We start from the raw sequence: 15,382 nt of genomic DNA, 5'->3' as shown, positions 1-15,382 counted from the left end.
CACACACACACAGTGTAGGAAAACCCGCCGGCATGCAACGAATGAGAAGCGAAAGAAGCGATGCAAACTTACGTGAAGACGAAAAATAAAGTGGTCGATCCCACAAGGAGTGTGGCAGCAGTGGACACTGGGATGTATTTGGTGGGTTTAAATCTCTTTCCAGCGCTGTTGGGCATTCTGTAATTTCCACATTCCTCAATTATTTATTCCGATTGGAGACGCATGTAGAAAAAAAGATCCAGCGTACAAAAGGTATAGGCCTTTCTATGGCTATTAAGAGGTGCAACCGGTCCGATCTATGCTATCGTTGAAGCCGCATAGATCCTAAAATAGAGAGGCAGGAATACACAGAGCTCAGCTCACTCGAAGCCGCCTGGAAATCCCACCCTTCCAATCCAGCCCACTGCTGAGGTCACTGAACCGCTTGAAAAGGTGGAGCCTGTGTGCAAACCCTGCAAGTGTCTTCAGAAGAAAACGATCGGATCAGTAACGTTGATTAGCTCGCAATTAATGATTTCGTCAGAAAGCATTAGTCACTCTGCACTCTCTTTTTTATTTTTTTATTTTAAACCCAGGATATTTTTGCGAATTTAAAGAAAAACTAGCCTGGGCCTACTTTTCTCGCAAAATGCTCACAGACTCTATCAATGTAGCTGTAAATGAATCTAACAGCATTGAGAAGACAAGCTGTTTGGTGTTTTGGCAGCTGCTGTGCAGGTATAGCCTAGTTCTGGTCCGGATAGGCAGTATAGGCCTGGTGCTCTCTTGGCAGAGAGAGCGACACCAAACTTCAGTTTGATGTTGCTTTATTTGCTTACCTACAAGCGTGCACGTGTAGGCTACAAGGCAGGCATAGTTGCTATGGCAAATAGTCGACTTCCACTCTTGCATTCGGTTTGGTTATTGTATAGCCTACCAAAAATGCATTTATTTAAGTTGCTAAAATGACTCTTCCCATGCCAGCCACAGTCCTATCACCAACAAACAAGCAGTGGGCAGTTTAGGCCTACTGGAATCAGGCTGTGTTGATTTGTGCGGCTTTAAATTGTAAACCAATGTTTCAGAAGCTGATGAGGTTGATGTGGTCCCACTGACATGCTGAATGGAGTTTATAACCAGGGCTACTCCGCTGTAGGTAGACTACTGCTGTGGATTTAGGGATTAGAGCGCCCTCAAGTGGCACATGTTGGGATTTATGACAATTGCGCGAGGTGTGGAGCGGAAGTCGTCATCGTTGCGGTGTTTATTTTTTATTTATTAATAATAATAATAATTTATACTTTATTAATCCCGCAAGGGAAATTACAATGTTTTCACTCTGTTGTTATTATTATACACAGGCCTGAATTTTACACACACACACACACACACACACACACACACACACACACACACACACACACACACACATGCACACACATACACACACACACACATACGTACACACACATACACACACACACACACACACTAATGGAGAGATGTCAGAGTGAGGGGGCTGCCCATGGAAAGGTGCCCCGAGCAGCTGGGGGGTTCGGTGCCTTGCTCAAGAGTACCTTGGCAGTGCCCAGGAAGTGAACTGGCACCTGTCCACCTACCAGTCCACCACCATACTTTGGTCCGTATGGGGACTTAAACCAGCAACCCTCCGGTTCCCAACCCTACTCAACTCCCTACTGACTGAGTTACTGCCACAATTTTTTTGTATTCAATGCTTTCAAATACAAAGCAGGCATTTTTATATCTCATTTTACAAATTATTCTAAGCAGCATACACATAAAATAAAGGAAATAAAAAATAAAATAAAACGATAAGAAAACCCTATAAAGCAATACAAATAAAAATATACAATAAATTCTGATACATTGAAATAAACTTATAAATTAACAAAAGTGAATAAGATGGAGAGCTTTAATCAGTACAAACTTTAAGTAATTCAACAAGTTCAAGGCACTTCTTTTTTCCGGAGGGCTATTGCACAAAACCAGGATAAGGGGTTAACTCGGGATATTCAAGATGAATTTAGTCTTGACTCGGTTGCACAAAAGCAGGTTGAATTAAACCCAGCCAAGTAACGATGGCGATGTATTCTTTGCAGTTAGCCTGCTCTAGAGCAGTTGGTGTTTTATCTTTGTTTGGTTTTGGTAGCCTATTAAAGAAAGTATATCTTGTTTCATTGTAGTCAATAATGTATTATTTTGTAGTCTTATAATGCTTCAAAAGGCAATTCTCTTATACCAGTCCAGAAAAACTGAGAAAAGTTAGTTGGAAGGTCATCTTGACCAGGTGATTTTCCCAAGGCCATTTTTTATTTATTGCCACATCAAACTCCTCAATTGTCAAATCCAGAAAGAGACACGTGATGGGAGGAGGGATGGTGAGAGAGAAGAAGAGGCGGTGGTGAGAGAGAGATACAAGAAGTCTGAGATTTGTTGAATGGAAGAGCATATACCAAAGCCTAGTTGTTTCAATTGGCAGGAATTTGGTTATGTAGACGAAAGGACAGAGAATATGTACTGGGTGTGGTGAACAAGGGACAAGGGACAGAGACAAGGGACTCCCTATAGTACTACTGGGAAATGAACTGCAGTAGCTATGTGGTGGTGGTTGAAGTGTGGGTTGAAAGGAAGGAATTAGTGGTTGTGAATGATTATAACCCTGGTAAGACAATATAATTAAACAAATTTAGACAAATGGACAAAGAAGACCAAGCATTGTATGGTGTGGGGACATCAATGCACAAAACTAAATGCAAAACTATAATGGCAATGGCCAGTCATAGAAGATTTGTTAGATGAGAGGAATTTAGTGATGGCATCAGTATAAGGGAGGCCTCGGGGAAGACCCAGGACTAGGTGGAGGGATTATATCTCCAACCTGGCCTGGGAACGCCTCGGGATCCCCCAGTCAGAGCTGGTTAATGTGGCTCGGGAAAGGGAAGTTTGGGGTCCCCTGCTGGAGCTGCTCCCCCCGCGACCCGACACCGGATAAGCGGACGAAGATGGATGGATCGATCAGTATAAACATTCATGCGTCAGTAACTGAAGTATACAGGGTGAAAAATGGCTGATTGGGAAAGCTAACTCAGAGATGTTTAAGGAAGAGTCAACTTTATTGTCAATTCTGCAATATGTGCTAGACATACAGAGCAATTGAAAATACGTTTCTCTCTGACCCACGGTGCAATGACACGTACAAGTATAATATAAAATATAAGAAATACAAATATAGATGAAAGCAATTAATATATAAAATAAAAAGATAAATAATATGTACAATTAAGATAAAGATAGATAAATAGTGCAAATGTAAGGCAAAACAAAACAGTAGAGAAAACTAAAGATATTAAGATATTGAAAATGTGCAATATAAAAGGAAGAGTTCCTGAGTGTCTTCTTCTGAGTTTAAAGGAACACGCCGACTTATTGGGAATTTAGCTTATTCACCGTAACCCCCAGAGTTAGACAAGTCCATACATACCCTTCTCATCTCCGTGCGTGCTGTAAGGCTGTCTGACGGCTCCAGCATTAGCTTAGTCCAGCACAGATCCTGCAGTTAACTGGTTCCAACTAGCCTACTGCTCCGAATTGTGACAAAAGTGACAAAATAACGCCAACATGTTCCTATTTACATGTTGTGATTTGTAGAGTGACAGTGTGTACAAAAAACAACGTAACATGAGACACAGCTATCTTCTAACAGTAAAAAAATTGGGAACTATATTCTTAGACAGGCTTGCTGCGAGCATATCACACCGCCCAAGTACTATATTCTTCCGCCAGATAATATAGTTCCCGGTTTGTTTACGGTTAGAAGACGGCTGTGTCTCATGTTACGTTGTTTTTTGTACACACTGTCACTCTACAAATCACAACATGTTGGCGTTATTTTGTCACTTATTCGGAGCAGTAGGATTGCTGGAACCATTCACCTGCCTGTTCTGTGATGGGCTAATGCCGCTGGAGCCGTCAGACAGCCTTACAGCACGCACGGAGATGAGAAGGGTAGGCCTATGTATTAGTCGGCGTTTTCCTTTAAGGAAGAATCTAAATCAGATTATTGATAATAGGAACATAGAAACTCTTGATAATAAAATAGGAGAAGTAGAACACCTGCACTGAGATCCATTTCTAAGAGTAAATGCAAAATAAAGAGGAAGACAGTACCATGGAGGAATGGAAGATACAAGTAAAGAAGCTGTGTGAAACAGAAATAGGGCATGTCAACTAAATGGAAAGAGGCCATCATATTCATGATAGATACAGTACAAAAAGCTCAAGCTGTAGTAGCCCAAGGAGGACAATAACAGAGAAAACTTAGAGGTGTGTGTGTGTGTGTGGGGTGTGTGTGTGTGTGGGTGAAATGAAAGCTAAATGAAAATGTAATGTAATGGTTAGAACAATTGCTAAAAAATTGAAATAAGAAGGCAATAATAAAGAAAGAAAAATCTGAGTTAATAGGTTAATTAGGCCACTGTTAAGGTACACAGTTCTAATAAGTTTTCTGAGGAGGGAGGACGAGATTTAGAGAAAACTGAACCTGAAAACAATGGAAGAAGAAAAACATATTTAAGTGCAGAAGGATTAAATACATTTTTTTGTACTGCAATAAAGTGTGGGAGGAAGGTAAAATACCAGAAATTGTAATCCAGCGGTAATTGTCCCCATAAGTAGGCTAGGCTAGGCTAGCCTAACATCGCACATAGGCTATTAGCCTATGGAAGGAATGGTGAATGAAAGACTAATGTATTATTTAGAGCAGTGTTTCTCAAATGGGGGTAGGCCTAGCCTACGTGTACCCCAAGGGGTAGCCTACTTTGGAGGACTGCAGGGGGTAAGGTAAGTTTTTGTCGCTTTTTTGAAGTTTGTCATTTAAAAAAAGTTTTTGTCACTGTTTTCGACCTGTTCTTGCCTTCCTTCCTTCCTTCCTTTTTTTCTAATGTCTGCTTTTTTCTCCAGGTTTTTGTCGCTTTTATGAAATTTTTTTTGAAGTTTGTATTCCTTCTTTCTAGTCTGTCGCTTTTTATTAAGTTTTTGTCGCTGTTTTCTTTTTTGATACTATTTCCCACCTATTATTGCCATACTTCCTTCTTTCTACCGACCTTTTACGTTTTTAGGGTTGTTTTTTTAATTTTTTTGTTGCCTTTTTTTCAGTTAGGTTCAGTAAAACACTGACGGGACAAACCGGAGACCGTAGGAGTTAACCAACTCCACAAGATGGCAGTAATGTAACACTAAGGATGCCTGCTGCCGTTTTACGTCAAAGAAGAAGAAGGCTCGGGTCAATGGGTGGGCCACTGTACTGTTTGTAGGAAACTGCCTAGATTAGCTTTGCGGTCTCTACTGTGTTTTTAGTTTCCAGAGCCGCCACCCGGTAGATGTTGTGCCACATAAAGCGTGTTTTGTTTCCCTTGCTGGAGTTGGAATTAACAGTCAAGCGCCATTAAGCAGAAGAAAGCAATACATTTGTAAGGAGGGATAGCGTTACGGCTTGGTAGCGTTAAACCTGTTAAGCTCAGCTAATTAGCTAGCAATAGTGCGCTTGTTCAGCGGCTCGCAGGATGTCGTACAGGAAAACTTTAAAACTTGTTTGCGGGCTCGCCGGAGGCTCTGCCGTCTTAGTATTCGCCGCTGCCGCTGCTGACTCCCGCGGATACTTCGGCGAGCAACGCGGAGAGGCAGGGAGTCGGTGGTCGAGATTCACCGTTCTTCAAGCTGCGCAGCCGGCGTGGACACCTGCCAGCCACACGCCAGCCCCGACTGGACACGCCTGGGACTTTAACTGGGATAAGTACGTGCTTCTAACGTTACGCTGTCGCTTAATTGTTTGATTATTTGAACGTAATCAATAGCATTATATTCCCTCCATTTTCCACTCCAAATCTCTGTCAAATATGGGCTACATCAATTTAACAACCACGGTGAAATGTAGGTTGATTTTGTGAAACGAACGTATATTGGACAATTAACATTTCGGCTTACGTGCAGTTTAGTATCCCAAATGATGGAGGTCTTATTTGATACAGGTTAGGGTAACACAGGGGGTTTAGCAGGTTCATAATTAATTAAGAACATTGTATGGGGAATTTGGGACAATGAACTGCACGTATACCCAACATTTCAATATCTTGCTAAAATGAGTTTGTGTTTTGGATGCACACTGAATCTGGGGAACTAAGGATTTGTGAGATCGAGTCACAATGATGTGAGTCTGGCGTAGGGTTTCTTCAAAACAAGATGTTTAGAAGTTTCTCAAAGTATTATACTGATATTATAGTATTATAATCCGTATAGTCATCTTAAATCATAGTTGTGTTAACCCAGTTTTCCACACCTCAAGTTAACCGTGTCAGACAAAGCCGGTCCTAATCTCAAGATCACCTCGTCTTACCTCTGTTCAGGAGAGACCCATCTGCACTGACCAATGGGAAGAAGAAAGAAAATGCAACTGAAGACCCCAGCTCCGAGCAGGACAACGGCAAACCAAAAGCTACACGCAATATTCTCCTCATCAGACACTCCCAGTACATCCTGAGTGGGAACAGCGACAAGGAGAGGATCCTCACTCCATTAGGTCCTTGTTTCCACTTAAGTCACATGGAAAGTTGACCAGACAGACAGCAGTCTGTTAAGTAATTTTAGTCACACAGAGGAAACACATTGATGCTTGGATCTAGCTTCAATAAATTACAGTTCTGTCTCTGATAGCGTAATAGCATACATGTTCACCAGGGAATGTCTAATAAGGGGAGAACTTCCACTCTCGGGGAAACATCCGGCTTCTGAACTGGTTGCAGTTCCACTCGGGTTCCATATGAGGGCGCTCACGGGCAACTGCAGAATGAATGGATGTCTATGGAGCTATACCCCTCAAAATCCACTTCTCTCAGCATATCATTTTTTTGTCTAGTAATTTGATTGTTGCATTCGAAAGGGGAGGCAAAGAAAATATACACTGCTGGGTGTTAGATTTTTTTAAAGTCACTTTTTTGTTCAAAAAAGCCTTTTAAAATGTCAATGACGTCATACACATATACGGCCAGAGATACTGTTTTACGGCAAGCTCTGAGTCCCTTCCTCTTTTCTCTGGAGGCATCGACAACACAGCTGACAGGTTAGGCTCTCCCTGGCAATGCACGTGCTAGAAAGAGTTTTGGTTTGCTAATGTTTTAGACGGGCTCTGACATTCTGGTTCCGCTTTGGATGCCATCAAGCGGGATCTCTGGTCGTAATCAGTCCTTCACTGACCAATCGGCATTCATTAGCGGAATGCTAGCGTGTTATGGGCAACAACGACTCAACCTGTAAGAAATCGAAAGGACATAAGTACTCGTTCATTCAACTTTCGACCTATAACCCATGTTGAACTTGCAAAAACTACAATCAAATCTGAGATTTGTCAACGGCAATCGGGCGAAAGAGACAAATTTAGCTGTCTAGCTCCATAGACTCCCATCAATTTTGCACTCGCCCGCGATCTCCCCCAGTGGAACTCTGGTGGAACTGCAATCAAATTCGGTGCAATCGGGCTAAATAGGGAGTGAACAGGCTCTCCGTAGGCAGGCTCTAGTACCACCCTGACAGCAGAATGATCTCTGTTTGTTTGCTTGCCTGTTGTCCTACCCAAATGGCCGTTTCTGACAGACCGTTTCTGACAGGCCGTTTCTGACAGGCCGTTTCTGACAAAATGACCCCTGTGTCTCCACTTCCCAGGTCGTGAGCAGGCTGAGTTCACGGGAAAGCGGTTGGCAGCGTTGGGACTCAAGTATGATGTTCTGGTCCACTCCAGCATGGCCAGGGCCACGGAGACTGCAAATATAATCAGCAAACACCTCTCAGGTAGTGGATAGAGCTGTACTGTCTAACCCCAGTCTGGGAAAAGGTGGAAAGTAAATTTGGTCATCTATTATTTTTTTTATCTCTATTGCTCTAAGCACTGTTTCAGTTTATACAATTTTATATGAACAATAACGGTAAAAGAAAAACACCCTAACTCTCACTGGGCCTAAGTTGCCCCCCACCAGACCTAAGCCTAGTGCTGGGCGATATGGAGAAAATCAGATATCACGATATTGTTGACCAAATACCTCGATGTCGATATTGCGACGATATCGTAGGGTTGGCTATTGGTGCTTTTACCAAATATTAGATCGAAGAATTAAAATAAAATGCGATAAATAATCATCAGTAATGTGGATATAATAACTATGTGGGTAAAGGCCTAGAACAGCTAGCAGTCTGGTAAGTTCAGAAAAGTACATCACTTTAATAACATATGACAGCACTGACCATATTACAGTATTACTATATCCAAAATCTAAGATGATATCTGGACTCGTATCACGATATATCGATATAATATCGATATATTGCCCAGCCCTACCTAAACCACTGGGAATTATTTCTTAATGTATTTTTAATGCATTTTTTAAACTTAAACGTTAGCTTTTAGCACTGACTAAATGTAGGCCCCTATGAAGTCTGTCTTATAGCCTTTTTAAATTCTCAATTTCATGATTCCGTCCATGATTCTGTTATCTCAGAAGCTATTGGGCTCTACAGTACGTTAATGCTGCCATCAGGCTGGGACTCCGGGCCCTAGTCATAAAAAATAAAAACAAGACACTTGCCACCAGGCTAAACAACTCTTCGGGGGGGAAACCCTGTAATCATATCCCTTTTTATCATTGTCGTATGCTTCTGTATGGCACACATTAAAGCTGGTGCACAAACGTATATTAACATTTTTGTTTCGCCCCGGATGTCGTACGGGTCTAGGAGTGGAGCTGGTGAGCTGTGATTTGCTGAGAGAGGGTGCACCTATCGAGCCGGTTCCACCGGTCACTCACTGGAAGCCCGACGCTGTGGTGAGCGAAGCTACAACCACTCTACCTCTAGAGCGTGCTGTAGGCCTGAGATTCTGTATCATTTGCATATCCTTGTAGCGCTCTGCTGCCCACATGTCCGTGCACATGTCCTGTCAATTGTTTTATTTAGGCTGCAAAAAAAAATCAGCCAATACATCAGTGCACTGCCACAGGAATGGGTCGTAGGAAGAGTCGATTACCAAAATGCCAAAGTTTAAAGGTGTCTGGCAGCTGAGGATCAATCTTTTCATTAGTTGTTTCATTTAAATAGACATTTTGCCATTGTTACATAATAAATTGCTAAATAACCAGTTGGTACATTTTTTAGATAAATACATTCATTCATTCATTACTTACTTACTTACTTACTTCTTACTTACTTACTTACTTACTTTATTGATCCCCAAGGAGAAATTCAAGGTCCCAGTACCTCAAAGACATCACACACATCATACACATACATTTATAAACAGGATGACAAATCCACATGAATATGAATAATATGGACAATAAAAGAAAAGATACAAAATAAAAACAATCCACATGAATGTATTAAGGGATGTATAAGCCTGAGACACTTGCAGTGACAGTGCAGGGACTGACCCTGTGATTCAGTCTGCGTGGTAAGGTGCTCTATGAGAGGGGGTGTCACGGTGGTAGTGCAAATAAGTCCAATAGTAAAAGTCTAGAGACCAGCATTAGATATGGACTCTATTGAGGACTTAAAGGGTTAGGTGTTACTCCATTGCAAAAACATACCCCAATGCTATCTAGCCACGCAGGTGGATTTTGGTCATCATGTCATTTGCTTCAACTTCAAATTTTGGACCTGATTGGATAATTAAAGGGTCAGTAAGTAGCTTTTATAAAAATATTTGTATACATATTTTCTGAAACTGTCACTATAGCCTGACAGAAGCACACGAGACGGCTAATCTGTTCCTTCCTCTGCCCCCTCCTAATGCTCCCAGTGGCATTTGCAAGTTTCCACCGCGCCCAAAGATTAAAAACCAAGCACGGCCAAGAAGTCTCCAACGCCGTGTCAATGACTGCTCGTGAACTGTGGTCGAGCGCTGAGTGACATGACGCTGTCACGAACACATGAACCCTAACCATCACTTGTCATGACAAAAACTGAATGACAGTTACTAAAAGAAGCGTTATGTCATAAAAGTTTAGGACTTGTTTATGTTTATGACCCTTTCATGACAGTGTCATGTCACTCTTATTTAGATACTAAAGATGCACCGATTACAACTTTCTAGGCAGATTCCGATTTTCATTGAGTTAGGCCAGCCGATGCCGATTGCGCAAATATTAATTTTCTATCTTTTCTTTAATAGAACATTTTGCACAGAACATAGACATGTTTTTTAACAGATAATGGATCACTATAAAATATAACTATATATATATATATATATATATATATATATATATATATATATATATATATATATATATATATATATATATACAGTGCCTTGCGAAAGTTTTCGCCCCTTGAACTTTTCGACCTTTTGCCACATTTCAGGCCTCAAACATAAAGATATAAAACTGTAATTTTTTGTGAAGAATCAACAACAAGTGGGACACAATCATGAAGTGGAACGAAATTTATTGGATATTTCAAACCTTTTAAACAAATAAAAACTGAAATATTGGGGGCAAAATTATTCAGCCCCCTTAAGTTAATACTTTGTCGAACGACCTTTTGCTGCGCGATACAGCTGTAAGTCGCTTGGGGTATGTCTCTATCAGTTTTGCACATCGAGACTGACATTTTTGCCCATTCCTCCTTGCAAAACAGCTCGAGCTCAGTGAGGTTGGATGGAGAGCGTTTGTGAACAGCAGTTTTCCGTTCTTTCCACAGATTCTCGATTGGATTCAGGTCTGGACTTTGACTTGGCCATTCTAACACCTGGATATGTTTATTTGTGAACCATTCCATTGTAGATTTTGCTTTATGTTTTGGATCATTGTCTTGTTGGAAGACAAATCTCCGTCCCAGTCTCAGGTCTTTTGCAGACTCCATCAGGTTTTCTTCCAGAATGGTCCTATATTTGGCTCCATCCATCTTCCCATCAATTTTAACCATCTTCCCTGTCCCTGCTGAGGAAAAGCAGGCCCAAACCATGATGCTGCCACCACCATGTTTGACAGTGGGGATGGTGTGTTCAGGGTGATGAGCGCGCTGTTTTGCTTTTTAGCCAAACATAAGCGTTTGGCATTGTTGCCAAAAAGTTCGATTTTGGTTTCATCTGACCACAGCACCTTCTTCCACATGTTTGGTGTGTCTCCCAGGTGGCTTTTGGCAAACTTTAAACGACACTTTTTATGGATATCTTTAAGAAATGGCTTTCTTCTTGCCACTCTTCCATAAAGGCCAGATTTGTGCAGTATACGACTGATTGTTGTCCTTTGGACAGAGTCTCCCACCTCAGCTGTAGATCTCTGCAGTTCATCCAGAGTGATCATGGGCCTCTTGGCTGCATCTCTGATCAGTCTTCTCCTTGTATGAGCTGAAAGTTTAGAGGGGCCGCGCGGGCCTTCGTAGATTTGTAGTGGTCTGATACTCCTTCCCTTTCAATATTATCGCTTGCACAGTGCTCCTTGGGATGTTTAAAGCTTGGGAAATCTTTTTGTATCCAATCCGGCTTTAAACTTCTCCACAACAGTATCTCGGACCTGCCTGGTGTGTTCCTTGTTCTTCATGATGCTCTCTGCGCTTTACACGGACCTCTGAGACTATCACAGAGCAGGTGCATTTATACGGAGACTTGATTACACACAGCTGGATTCTATTTATCATCATTAGTCATTTAGGTCAACATTGGATCATTCAGAGATCCTTACTGAACTTCTGGAGAGAGTTTGCTGCACTGAAAGTAAAGGGAGGGCTGAATAATTTTGCACGCTACTTTTTCAGTTTTTATTTGTTAAAAAAGTTTGAAATAGCCAATGAATTTCGTTCCACTTCATAATTGGGACCCACTTGTTGTTGATTCTTCACAAAAAATTACAGTTTTATATCTTTATGTTTGAGGCCTGAAATGTGGCAAAAGGTCAAAACGTTCAAGGGGGCCGAATACTTTCGCAAGGCACTGTATATATATATATATATATATATATATATATATATAAAAATTACTCCTGGTGTGGGAAATTCACAGACATCTAAAGTGCAATGTTGGAACCATTTCCTTCTTTTCACATCCAATGTCACGCTAAAAAAAATGCGATTTGGGTTTTTGGTGTCGTCCCTCCACGCCCTACTTTCTCCTTGCAGGTGTTGCATATCGCAAACTTGTTATCTTCCGCTCACACGCTGAAGAATTCCCAACAGCTGACATGTTGCAGGTTCATTCACGAGGTTCCCTACGTGCGCGAGAATAGCGCCCGACGACGCGCTTCATCAAGCGTTAGCGTACGCGCCACACGGGCGGAAAAGTTGAGAGAAAGCGAAAGTGTAATGTGATGTGGCGTGTGCGGCGCGTAGGCCCGCTGAGAACTGTAACTCGTGTAACTCATGTTGTCAGTTAATTGTAGCGTTGACCGGCATGAAATCTGCATATGTCAGACTGACCTGCCGGTCGCCGATCGTGGCCGCGCACGTGAAAACCGGACAATTCCTATTCCTATCGGTGCATCTCTAGTAGATACCTTCAAGTAAAGTGTAACCAAATGTGTTTCTGAAAACATTTGCGCATGTGAGAAATAGACAACGCAGTAACGGAACCTCGATTTCATATTTGATCAGCGCTGCCTAGTTTGACAGCAGTTCACGAGCAGTCATTGACACCGCGTTAAGAGACTCCTCGGCTCCGATGGGTTGTTTTTCTTACGCCGTTGAGAGCACCAGGAGGAATTTTACTTTAAACTTTACTTTATTAATATCAAAAAGTTACGCACTAAAGCTTTAATGTAAATGTGACCACCAATATTCCCTACTGAGAGCGGTGCAGCAGCAGTTTTCTCCCCTGAGTGATTCAGTGCCGATTTAGCCTCTAGTAGAAGGAACGGTCTTTCCATACGGTTGGCCTCATTTTGGAACTAAACTCTTCATACATTCCCCATAATGCACCGCAGCATCATGCATTGACTTGTGTACTGACCGAGGGGGCTCGAACAGAACCCTTTCATGTGACAAAGGTGGCTTTCAACCTCTCTACCGTCCTCCAGCAGTACCACGAAGACGGAGCTCGCATCGAGGCAGCGTTCCGCCGCTACATCCACCGAGCCGACGCCAAGCAGAAGGAGGACAGCTACGAGATCATCGTGTGTCACGCCAACGTCATCCGCTATTTTGTCTGCAGGTTTGTGCCGCCGGCGGACTCAGTGGTCGCAGCTCAGCTGTGTTCTGGCTTTGCAGACCACTGGGTTTGAACTGTGCCTATACTGTGCCTTGAACTGTACGATTTTTTTTTTTTTTTTATCGAGTATGTGCTTCACTTGTCATTGTGCTCTTAATGGAATTCTTAAAAGAAAATTCCTGTTTATTGTAAATCTTGGAGCTGCTACATGCAGCCTTGTGCATTTCTTGGTGATGGTGCATCTGGTTGAAAATAGACATCTAGTTAGTGATGATGATGACAAGGTTTTAATATCCTCCAAATGACTACTTACAGGACAAGATCACACACAAATCAAATTAATTGTTAAAGTGCTCATATTATGCTCATTTTCAGATTCATAATTGTATTCAGAGGTTATATCAGAATAGGTTTACATGGTTTAATTTTCAGAAAACACCATATTTTTGTCGTACTGCACATTGCTGCAGCTCCTCTTTTCACCCTGCGTGTTGAGCTCTCTGTTTTCGTTACAGCGTGAGAAATCTCACTTCTGTTCCATCTTTGTTGGGAGTTGCACATATGCTCAGTACCTAGGTAAGGACTACTAGCCAGTCAGAAGCAGAGTATGAGGACGTGCCCTAACAGTACCTAGGTAAGGACTACTAGCCAGTCAGTTGCAGAGTATGAGGGCGTGCCCTGACAGTACCTAGTTAAGGACTACTAGCCAGTCAGTTGCAGAGTATGAGGGCGTGCCCTAACAGTACCTAGTTAAGGACTACTAGCCAGTCAGAAGCAGAGTATGAGGACGTGCCCTAACAGTACCTAGGTAAGGACTACTAGCCAGTCAGTTGCAGAGTATGAGGGCGTGCCCTGACAGTACCTAGTTAAGGACTACTAGCCAGTCAGAAGCAGAGTATGAGGGCGTGCCCTGACAGTACCTAGTTAAGGACTACTAGCCAGTCAGAAGCAGAGTATGAGGGCGTGCCCTGACAGTAGCTAGGTAAGGACTACTAGCCAGTCAGAAGCAGAGTATGAGGGCGTGCCCTGACAGTACCTAGGTAAGGACTACTAGCCAGTCAGAAGCAGAGTATGAGGGCGTGCCCTGACAGTACCTAGGTAAGGACTACTAGCCAGTCAGAAGCAGAGTATGAGGGCGTGCCACGCTAGCAGCTAGGCGAGCATTATAACGTGTTACAAAGTGACCACATTTGTCTCTGAAGTAAAGGCTGGACTACAATAGAGCTGTTTGGAGCAGTTGGTGAACAGTGTTTTCTGTTGGAGATGGGAAGTCCCTTTGGGGGGGGAGACTTTGGGCTTTTTCACTTTGTAAACCTATAACGTGCACAAAAAAGATATATAACACAATAAAGGAAAGGGACAAAAGCCCAAAAGTATAATATGAGCACTTTAAAAGAAAATTCCTGTTTATTGTAAATCTTGGATCTGCTACATGCAGCCTTGAGCATTTCTTTTCTTGGTGATGGTGCATCTGGTTGAAAATGGACATTTAGGACATCTAGTTAGTGATGATGATGATGAGGTTTTAATATCCTCCAAATGACTACTTACAGGACAAGATCACACACAAATCAAATGATTTGTTAAATAAGTGTCCATATACAGTATCTCTAGTTCTCAGCTGCTCATATCTTTCTTTTTGTCCCCCCAGGGCTCTGCAGTTTCCTCCAGAGGGCTGGCTACGTATGGGCTTGAACAACGGCAGCATCACGTGGCTCACCATCCGTCCGAGCGGCAGGGTGGCCCTCAGAACCCTGGGAGACGCAGGATTCATGCCCCCGGACAAACTAACGCGGACCTGACGGCCCCAACGCACGGCAGGTTTCTGGGACTCTGATGCCCAGTTAGTCGGTTGCAGGGTCAAAGCTCAGTTTTCTCCTTAAGTGTCTTGAAAATTACGTTTTGATGTTATTATTTTGTAATTGAACTACCATCATGTAACGAGAGACTCTGCGGTTGTGATAACTTCCGTGCCATAGAGCGCCAGCAGAAGTGATCAGCAGATGCTCGTGAATGTAACTGAGGATTTTTACACAAGTGGCTGATTTTTAAACCCCAAAAAAAAAAATTGTTGTATTTGTATAGCAGTTGTAAATGCAAATGTTCCAAGCTTTACATCGGTCATTACAGTATGCTGAAGTGTGAGGGTTATTGTGTTGTATGTCGCAGCTGTAGTAAATAAAAGAAACCGATAAATGGCTC

At 42.3% G+C, this 15,382-nt stretch overlaps 2 protein-coding genes across 5 annotated transcripts in view; one reads left to right on the top strand and one right to left on the bottom strand.

Annotated features, from left to right (window-relative positions):
- zdhhc8b (zinc finger DHHC-type palmitoyltransferase 8b) overlaps positions 1-406 on the bottom strand; it is an 82,649-nt gene extending 82,243 nt beyond the window's left edge. The window contains exon 1 of the mRNA XM_039802581.1: positions 73-406. Within this exon, the coding sequence (XP_039658515.1) occupies positions 73-176 (104 nt within the window). The 5' untranslated portion in view covers positions 177-406. The remainder of the gene's footprint in view (positions 1-72) is intronic.
- A 4,832-nt stretch (positions 407-5,238) lies between these two features.
- On the top strand, positions 5,239-15,379 carry pgam5 (PGAM family member 5, serine/threonine protein phosphatase, mitochondrial). 4 transcript variants are annotated; one of them, XM_039802580.1, is made up of 6 exons: positions 5,239-5,791; positions 6,402-6,574; positions 7,714-7,839; positions 8,779-8,867; positions 13,053-13,183; positions 14,832-15,379. In XM_039802580.1, the coding sequence occupies exons 1-6, from the start codon at positions 5,562-5,564 to the stop codon at positions 14,980-14,982; spliced, it is 900 nt and encodes a 299-aa protein (XP_039658514.1). In that variant the 5' UTR covers positions 5,239-5,561; the 3' UTR covers positions 14,983-15,379. The 4 variants fall into 4 exon arrangements, with proteins under 4 accessions (XP_039658514.1, XP_039658513.1, XP_039658511.1 ...); XM_039802579.1 differs by having other exon boundaries at positions 13,050-13,183; XM_039802577.1 differs by having other exon boundaries at positions 5,240-5,791; positions 8,773-8,867.
- Positions 15,380-15,382: the final 3 nt, after the last annotated feature.

Source organism: Perca fluviatilis, chromosome 6 (genome assembly GCF_010015445.1).
Source record: "Perca fluviatilis chromosome 6, GENO_Pfluv_1.0, whole genome shotgun sequence".
Classification (NCBI taxonomy): Eukaryota; Metazoa; Chordata; class Actinopteri; order Perciformes; family Percidae; genus Perca; species Perca fluviatilis.
This window is presented reverse-complemented; position numbering and strand designations above follow the sequence as displayed.

What these genes read in the sequence shown, in the direction of transcription:
- pgam5 (XM_039802576.1), top strand. Translation starts at nt 5,562, where the DNA reads ATGTCGTACAGGAAAACTTTAAAACTTGTTTGCGGGCTCGCCGGAGGC. An exon ending in ACTGGAAGCCCGACGCTGTG is followed by an intron (nt 8,868 to 13,049) that starts GTGAGCGAAGCT and finishes ACCGTCCTCCAG; the next exon opens with CAGTACCACGAAGACGGAGC. An exon ending in ATCCGCTATTTTGTCTGCAG is followed by an intron (nt 13,184 to 14,831) that starts GTTTGTGCCGCC and finishes TTGTCCCCCCAG; the next exon opens with GGCTCTGCAGTTTCCTCCAG.